The following is a 9476-nucleotide window of genomic DNA, read 5'->3' on the forward strand; positions in this document are numbered from 1 at the left end:
CATGAGCCAGCTGGGGTGGCCAGTACCCTCCAGGGGAGCCAAACGCTCACTGCGGTTTTTGACAAGGTCTACCCCGCTAGAGGTGGGGGAAGAGGCAAGAGCATAGCAAGGCTTGCAGTGTGTTCTCCTGCTTGTCTGGTCCTGAGCATCAGGCCTGCAGCAGCCAAAACTTCTTAAATTTTATCAGTGTTGCTGGAGGACTGGAAATGAGAATGGGTGGGAATGTCCTCCAAAGATTACTCCATGGAGAGAGGACAGCCATTTGCTCATTTTGACCCCAACCAGCATTCCCTCTAAGGTGTGCTCCTGTGCATGCACACACACCTTTCTTGATGTCCACTAAGTTCATTTTAGATCCCACTCGGGTTTAATCACAAAAGCCCTCATCTGAGTGCACATGTGCACACACTGCCTTGATACTGCCACCCAGAAGAAAACTCATTTTGCACACAGATGAAAAAAATTAGAAAGACCACCAACCCCAAGCCTTTCCTCTGTGCAAAAGTGACTGCAATTTCACCGTGTGCGCGTGTGGTTTTTTTGGGTAGGGATAAACGGGTGATGGCACCACTGTCCCCTCTAAGGCGTTCACACGTTCTTGGATGTCTGCTCAGTTCATTTTAGATCCCGCTCAGGTTGAATCAGGAAGGCCCCCCTCTGAATGCAGGTGTGCACACACACTGCCTTGATACTGCCACCCAGAGCAAAACCCGTTCCGCAAACAGATGCAAAAAAATTAGGAGGGACCACTGGATGGCACACAGAGAGCTGTAAATGCTGTGACAACGCGATTGCCTATTTTCCAGTTCTGGGGGTGCGGTGGGGCAGATGTTGCCACAAATCACTATGAGCATCCATCTCCCAAGATGGTACCGATGGGCAAAATTCGTGGGCCACGGACCATATCCGTGACTATGGGCCATGACAGCTTAACATGAGCCCTTTAAAAACCCATCTGTTTGGCCTGACCTTTCAGGGTTTTTAATTTGTTTTAATTGTTTTAATGTTTGCCCTGGTACTCAGAGGACAAGCCATGGCCTTCAAGTTCTCCTTGTGAACTTGGAGAAGTGGGGAGATGTCAAGCTCGATATCCAATGATGAAAGAGATGAAGCCATCTTGGTCACACCAGCAAGGCTCTTATGTTCCCAGGGGAGCAACCACTTGCAAGTTTCACACATCTCTAACCCATGCCTACATTTCTTGATCTGACCTAGGTGACGCTCGCTAGCCCTCCCAAGGAAGAAACCTCCCTTGAGGTTCTACGTTGAGATGCACAATAACCTCTCTTTAGTGGCCCCACTGAGGTTACTGCGAGGACAGCGCCAGCTTCTGAGCTTGGCAGATCTCTTGCTCAGCCACAGAGATTATTCCAGTTGCAGACTGGAACAACAGAAAGCGGGTTGGGCAATCTATTTCCTATTGTTTGGTTCCAACATAGCAACCACAGCCTTCAATCTTAGCAACGTGTTTATGAGAGAAAGAGAGGAGAAAGGAACGTGGAGAAAAATTAAGGTCTTTATTACCTTTTGAACCGCAACCCCCCAAAAGGAGGGAGAAAAACCCACAAAAAGAGATCCTACCTGCTCTCCCCAATACCCTAGTGACGGCTTCCCCAGCTAGCCTGGAGAGGAAAGATTACGGAAACGGACGGGGATTCGGCGATGCGTACTGGGGCATGCAAAGGTGGAGACGCTCCCAACCACGCACAGGAGAAGGGGGGAGGGGGGAGCCCCGTCATTTCTTCTCCTCCTCCTTTTTCTCTTTGTTCTCCTTGGAGGCCTGGGAGGCCAGCGACCCCATGGCATTGCGGATGGCCTCATTGTTGGGGTCGACCCCCGGCAGGTTCTCCAGCACACTCTGGAGGAACTCGGGGTCCTGCATCACGTCATAGTCGTCTTCTTCCTGGGTGGGGGAGTCGCACAGATCACCAAGGGCCCTGCCTGGGACCTATGTTTGCCCAGCCATGCACCCCTCCGCTGCCCGAGGTCTCCGGATCTTGTGAAACACTCCAATGGCTTTCCCTGGCTCCCCAAGCCCTAAAGCTCTCTAGGTCCCCAGTGTTTCTCCCCTGCCTCCTGGAACCCCACCCCCCGCCGCCGCTAGGTCCTAAAGCTCTCCAGCTCCCTCAACCAATTCTACCCTTTCTCCCTTGCTTCCCCTTAGGCCTGGAACCCCCTTCTCCACACCCCAGAAGGTTTCCATCTCCCACACTCCAGTCAAATCCCTCCTCGAAACCCACCTTTCCCACAACCTCTTAATCCTCACTCCCTATTAATATATCCCTAAACATCTGGCGGGGGGGACAAGAGGGTGATGTTGCCACCCTCCCCTGATTGTGCACCTGGATTAGGGGTGAAACTTTTATCCCAGCTGGTATTGAGCGGGGGTGGGGGGGAATCCCAGAGACGTAGGTTTTGGGCAGTATAAAAATATGTAACATAAATAAAATATTTATTGCTAAACCACAAGAACGTGCTGCAGAATCCTTCCTAGCTCCAGGGAACTCAAGCAGTGGATGAGCCAAACTAGGATTTAGTCCCTCCCCCCCCCCCCAGCTACAAACCTTTGTGGGCTCTGATGTGTCCATGTCAGCACTGCTGTCCACCTCAGCCAACTCGCCTTGTCCAAACTCTGAAAGGACGAAATCATTTTAGCCCCCAATCAACTTGTTCTGCAGTTCCAACTCGTAAGACGAAGCCGCTAGGTCAAAGACTACAACTCCCATCACCCCCTGCCACAGTGGCAGGGGTGATGGAAGTTGTAGTCTGGCGGCACCTGGGGAACTGAGTTTGGAAACCCCTGCATCAGGTGCTTCCATTTAGAAGACCCGAGTTCAGATCATCTCAAGGACGACATTACCACACTAGAAACCCTGATCTTACAACCCCCATAACAGACTTAAAAAAAAAAATTCGATCAAGAGGTCTGCTATCAAACAGCCACCTGTAGTGATCATTCCTGGTGCTGATCCAGGCTGCTTAAGGAAACTTTAGTTAGAAGCTGGTTTGGTGGGGTGTCTGAATCCACTCACTGTGCAGATTTTTAACTCTGGTTACCACAAGAGCATGGTTTTGCGTTATGCTTGAACCCACCACTGCTCTAGAGTTTTGAAGAGGAGGACAAAAACAGCTATGCCATCCTGTGTGGTGTGGTGATTAGAGAGCTGGAGACCTGTGTTCAAATCCCCATTCAGTCATACAAAACTCACTGGGTGACTCTGGGCCAGTTCCTTCTCTCTCTCTCTCTCTCTCTCTCTCTCTCTCTCTCTCTCTCTCAGACTAACCTACCTCCCAGGGATGTTGTGAGGATAAACACAACCACGTACAGAGCCCTTGCTCTGGGCTCCTTGGAGGAAGAGTGGAATATAAATGTAGCAAATTAATAAATAAAACACAATCCAAGCTCAGGCAGTTCAAGACAGCCGAGAGGCCTTGGCAGTTGCTGCTTCATAGGAAGCTGCCTTGTACCATCTGGTTGCGTACTGCCTACACGGACCGGAAGCAGCTCTCCAAGGTTCCGGGCCGGAGTCTTTCCCAGCCCTGCCTGGAGATGCTGCCAGGGACCTTTTCTATGGGAAGCAGATCCAGTAGCTACGGCCCCAGCAGGTGGCATACATGGGGTCTCGCATCCAGGCACTGACCACCCTAAGACCTGCTCTGCTTCAGCAAGCCGGCTGCATTGTGGCTACTAGATGGGTGGCTAGCAGGGAGAGGGGCTTTCCCGTGGCGGCATCCTGTTTATGCAACCGTCTCCCCAGTGAAGTTTGCCTGGCTTCATCACTTTGTTCTTTTAGAAGCCAGGCCTTTTAAAATTTTGAGCTGATTTTAACTGGGTTTTTAAAAATGTCTTCTAATTTTTTTTGTATTTTCTTTCCCCCACACCCCGCTTTTTTGGGGGGGTCTCTTATGATTTAATGTGTTGTGTGTTTTTATCTTGTGTTTTAGTGTTGCGCTGTAAACCATGCAGAGAACAATTTGTTATGGGGCGGCTAACAAGTCAAGGTCATCATCGGGACACGCAGATGGTGGTGCTCCTGCTGCTCACCAGATCCTTGAAGGGACATCTGCATGGCATAGGCAATCTGCTCCTCTTCAGTCATGGTGCTCAGGTCAGGCAGGCCGGCTCGGCCAAATTCCTGCTGGCCAATGGTCATCTTGAGCAAGGCGTCGTCTGAATCTAGTGTACAGAGAGATTGCGGGGGGGGGGGGAATAGAGATTGGCATGCTCCATCTAGAACTGCTCCCCCTCATTCCCAGAGACACTTCTCAGCATATGCGAAGGGCCTTGCTGGATCAGACCAAAGACCCCGAGCAGCCTAGCACCCTGCTTCCATCAGTGGACAGCAAGGAGCCTCCAAGATGCTCACAAGCTGGGCACCTAGACAACCACTATCCCTCTGTGGCTTGCCTCTCCCCGTTTGCCCCCCAGTGCCTGGGGAACTGCGGTATACTGCTTGTGACCATGGAGGTTCCACTTGGACTTTCACCATACTTTCAAGATAGAAGAGCAACATGAAGGCAGTGTTCTTCCTTGCCAAGCCTGGTAAAGGGTGGAGGCAGGGACAGCCCCATCAACCCGAAGTGCGGCTTCCTAACTGTTTATCTGGCCTGTCTGCAGCTCCAGCCGGAGTGGAATACTCTGCACCATGCAGAGGCGACTTATTTCCACCATGCAGTGTTATGCTGTGCCCAGGGCCAAACGGGGCTCCTTTAAGGGCAAGAGAGCTCATTTGAGCCCCTGCACCAGCTTAGAAGGCGTGCACGGCATGCTGGGAAGTGTAGCCCTTCCCAGCGCTTTCGCTGCAGAGCTCTTAAGAGCATCCCTCTTAAAGGGTCCTCCCAGCACCGAGAAAAGCACAGCCCTGTGCAGAAGTCAGCACAGTGGGAAACGGCTCTCACCATCAAAGGTTTTGGGGTTTTTTTTGCTGAAGTGACCCTTACTTGAGAAGTAGTGAAGACATCTGGCACCCCCCCTGGACTCAGCCAGCAGAAGAGGGAGGCTGCCTGCTCGTTTTCTTACCATCCCCACCGGTAGCTGGAATCCCTGCTTCTGCTGCCGAGGCAGCCGCGGCCCTCCTCGCTTCCTCTTCCTGCCTCTGCCTCTGCTCCTCCATGGACACCCGGAGAGCCTGAGGGAGCAAGGTGGCGGATCAGGCCCCAGGGACGCCCAGGGACGTGGCCAAAGGCCGCTCCCTGACTGGGGCACTTACCAGGGCCAGTTCCGGGTCAGCGCTGGGGTCCACACCAAACTCAAAGTCGCTCGCCCCCAGCCCCAGCATGGCTCCTCCTTCCCCGGCCAGGATCGGGGAGCTGATGAGGGCATCGGCAAGGCTGGGACCAGGGGGCACAGTCACCAGGTGAGAGCCGGTGCCATCTTTGCTGTTCAGGGTGTTGATAAAGGCCGTCAGCTTGTCGGTGTTGGCTTCCTAGGGTGGTAGGAAGGAAGCCAGCAAAGGAGGAGTCAGAGACACAAGCAAAACGCACCAATTTTAACTTCACAACTTGCCGGTGTGACGTCTCACCTCTTCCCCAAAATTGATGATATCCACATTCACCTTCTCTTTCTTCAAGCGCTTGGCCAGTTTCACCAGCTACAAAGAAAAAAAAACCCTGGGAGGTTAAAGGCTACGCTCGGCACTGACAGAGCCAGTGCAGTGTAGTGGTTAGAGTGTTGGACTAGGACTGGAGAGAGCTGAGTTCAAATCCCCATTCAGCCACTGGGTGGCTCTGGGCCAGTCACTTAACTCTCAGCCTAACCTACCTCACAGGGTTGTTGTGAGGATAAAATAACCATGTAAACTGCTCTGGGCTCCTTGGAGAAAGAGCGGGATATAAATGTAAAAAATAAATAAAATAATTAAAGACAGAAATGAGTGTGTTCAGGGTGGGGGAGAGAACGGGAAGGATTTCTGCTGTGATTCCCCAGCATCAGAAGCAATGGAGGATGGCGCTCTGGAATCCCTCGTATTTTCGGACATAAATCACTTACGTCTTTCTCATTGTCCTCCACGGGGCTCCCAACAAAGGCAATGATCCGCATCTTGTGGTTCTTGCCTTGGCGGTGTTTTAAGGCCAGCTGGAAGAGAAGAACAAGTGATGCAGAGAGGCAGTTACGGTCCCATCCAATGCTCCCTGTAAGAGGGAATCCCAGATGGTCTACGCACTAGGGCTTTTCAGTGGGCATCCCCTGTCATTCATTTTAGTACATTCCTAGAGCCCTTGCCTGCTTGCACACAGAAAGTACCAAGCTCCCTCCCTGGCATCTCCAGGTAGGACTGAGAGAGATTCCTGTCTGCAGCCTTAGGAACATAGGAAGCTGCCATATACTGAGTCAGATCATTGTTCTATCTAGCTCAGTATTGTCTACCCAGACTGGCAGCGGCTTCCCCAAGGTTGCAGGCAGGGATCTCTTTCAGCCCTATCTTGGAGATGCTGCCAGGGAGGGAACTGGGAAGAACATAGATGCTCTTCCCAGAGCAGCTCCATCCCCTGGGGGGGAATCTCTTCCAGTGCTCACACTTCTAGTCTCCCATTCATAGGCAACCAGGGTGGACCCTGCTTAGCTAAAGGGACAAGTCCTGCTTGCTACCACCAGACCATCTCTCCTCTTCAACCTTGGAGAAGCTGCTGCCAGTCTGGGTAGACAATACTGAGCTAGATGGACCAAAGATCTGACTCGGCAGGAGGTGGCCACCTGTGTCCCATACTAGCTCAGTATTGTCTACCCAGACCGGCAGCAGATTCTCCACGGTTGCAGGCAGGATTATCTCCTAGCCCTAACCTGGAGATGCCAGGGAGGGAACTTGCCTTGCACGAGAATGCAGGTGCTCTTACAGTGAGCTCCAGCCCCAGGCCCTACCTTCCAGTGCTCACACATGTAGTCTCCCATTCAAATGTAAACCAGGGCAGACACTGCTTATCAAAGGGGACCATCCACGGTTGCTACCACCAGACTAGCTCTCCTCTAGTATGTGATCACATTCCCTGTCCTCTTTCTTCAAGTTTTGCCAACACACCGGATGCTCCTCCAATCCCAATTTTGGTTGCAGGGTGTACAAGGCCCCATCAACCCCCACCCCCCTGCTCATAACCTCCTTGGCCTTTCAAATCTCCCTATCTGAAAAGCAAAGATGGCTGCCAGGGCAGCAGAGAGAATGTGACGTACGTGAGCCACTCGGATCCCCGTGCAGAAGGTGATCTTCCCTTTGGGCTGCACTGAATGCAGCTTGGAGAGGATGCGGCCCGTGTCAGGCGTCAGAGTGGTTAGTACCTCACAGTTACTGGAAGAGAGACAGAGAGACAAGGTTTTTGGGGCAGGTCTCTGGAAGCCAGCAGGAGGAGTTCCCATCTTGCAGGCCAGGCTGAAGGTCCTGCCTCTTGTAAAAGTGTGGGGCCACTGCCCCACTGATATAGGTCAAGTCCCTTCCGATAGGATGCCCTCAGCCCACTCCAGCCATTTCAAAGAAAGGCATTTGAACTCAACACACTTGGCTAAAGTTATGAGGCCGACGTTGTTCTCAGGGTTACTACGGGTCTTCGAATGACAGACAATGTTGACCGCGTCCTGTTGGGCCTGGAGGCGGGTCGGGAGGAAGTCCCCATTTCTCATGTACTCGCTGTTGTCAACGCTAGAAAGAAAGGGGGGGGGGAGAGGAATCATTTTGTTATCTTCTTGTCCTTTTGCAGCCTTTCCTGCAAGAAGCGCAGAATGTCACATACAACTCCCATTTTAGCCTCATAGGCTCCCTACAAGATAGGGCCAGGGTTGCCTCACCACACCAACTGATCTCTCCACACCCCAGATCTTACACTTAGCCCATCAAGTTCCCATCCAAAAAAGCTAGAGAGAGAGAGAATTAATGAATTTTAAAAGCTGAAAACAGAACTCCATACACCTATTTTCTGGATCCCAGATGGATGCTGTTAAAAGGAATTGTATGAATTTATTGTTGACTAAGAAACAGAAACATAAAGCACAAGACATTTCGGCTTCCTCCTTCTTCAGTTGCTCTGATGTTATGACATCAGAGCTACTGAAGAAGGTGGAAGCTGAAAAGTCCTGCAGTTCATATTTCTCTCTCTGTGTGTGCGTGATATAAACACACACACGTGTAGGTATGTGCATAAGCAGGCAGTCACACGCATGCACACCAGTAAAAAGCGAAGTATGTAAACCTCGCCCCCAAGAGGAGTTCCCCCCATTGCCATAGCTCACATTGCCAGACCCGGGAGAAGTGTATGGGTGTACAGTTTCCGTATCTGTGGGTATATATCCAGGTGTGGATATATACCCATGTAAAACGCAAGTAAATGATGAAATGAAACGTAAAAGCAGGGGACGACCAGCAGCCAGGTGGATGAACTCCATGATGAAAGCAACGAAGGCACCACTGAGAGGCCTGCATTTGAGAGCCAGCGTGGTGTAGTGGTTAGAGTGCTGGACGAGGACCGGGGAGACCTGAGTTCAAATCCCCATCCAGCCATGAGACTTGCTGGGTGACTCTGGGCCAGTCACTTCTCTCTCAGCCTAACCGACCTCACAGGGTTGTTGTGAGGAGAAACATACGCATGTACACCGCTATGGGCTCCTTGGAGGAAGAGCAGGATATACAATGTAAAAATAACAACAACAAAAACCTTCAAGACCAAGTAGAAGACAGATTATCATCCCGGAGAGAATCTCTCTCTGTGGTCGCTAAGCGTCGACACTGACTTGACAGCACTTAATCAATCAATCAAAATGTAAGCGGCCATTACGCCGCCTGGCCTCCCAACTGCACCCCCCACCCCAACCCCAGGTGGAGCTGCCCCCCCTCCCTCCCTCCCTCCCTCCCCACCCCAGGGATCGCCTCCGTCTGCCAGCTTGGAGGGCTGAGGGGGCTGACGAAGGCCAAGGACTGGCAGCCCGCTCCCCCCGCTCCGGATGCTGAGCTTCTCCGGGCAGCGCTGCCAGCCCCAGCCCCACCTCCGCCGCCCCCGGCGTGTGGCGCCTGCCCCATTCCCCCCTCTAGGCCCCAGCGTGACTCAGGGAAACTGAGCCTCGGCCCTCCCCAGCGGGGCTCCTGTTCCACCCCCAGGGCCCTCTCTGGCTTACCAGACCATCGTGCTTTCCAGGACCATGGTGACCCCTTCCCAGACAGCCTCGGCCGCCGCCTCCTTTTTCTTCCTCCTCCGGCTTCTCCTCTTCTTCTTCCTCTCTCGCGCTCCCCTCACTCTAGTCTGAATCTCTCTTCCCCGCTTCCTGCCTGCTAACTCCGGTCCGGCCAATCAGCGGCCTCCTTCTTGGCAGGTCCTCGCGCAACGCCTCCTGGGAGTTGGAGTTCTTCCTACTGCCGCTCCTCCTCCTCCGGATAGAGCGCGGCGTGCTTAGCGACGGCTTGTCCGGCGGGCTGGGGAACGGGTGGATGGGGTCACGTGGTGTTCCCTCACAGGGATACCCAGAAGTTGTTGACTACAACTCCCAGAATCCCCAGCCA

General features: G+C 52.7%; 1 protein-coding gene across 1 annotated transcript; it reads right to left on the reverse strand.

Annotated features, from left to right (window-relative positions):
* Positions 1-1498: 1498 nt before the first annotated feature.
* PSMD4 (proteasome 26S subunit ubiquitin receptor, non-ATPase 4) lies at positions 1499-9269 on the reverse strand. The gene is made up of 10 exons (XM_053277983.1): positions 9095-9269; positions 7488-7628; positions 7166-7280; positions 5990-6076; positions 5523-5591; positions 5211-5426; positions 5021-5129; positions 4046-4177; positions 2565-2632; positions 1499-1903 (listed from the first exon to the last, which is right to left on the reverse strand). The coding sequence occupies exons 1-10, from the start codon at positions 9118-9120 to the stop codon at positions 1736-1738; spliced, it is 1131 nt and encodes a 376-aa protein (XP_053133958.1). The 5' UTR covers positions 9121-9269; the 3' UTR covers positions 1499-1735.
* Positions 9270-9476: the final 207 nt, after the last annotated feature.

Source organism: Hemicordylus capensis, chromosome 14, assembly GCF_027244095.1.
Source record: "Hemicordylus capensis ecotype Gifberg chromosome 14, rHemCap1.1.pri, whole genome shotgun sequence".
NCBI lineage: Eukaryota > Metazoa > Chordata > Lepidosauria > Squamata > Cordylidae > Hemicordylus > Hemicordylus capensis.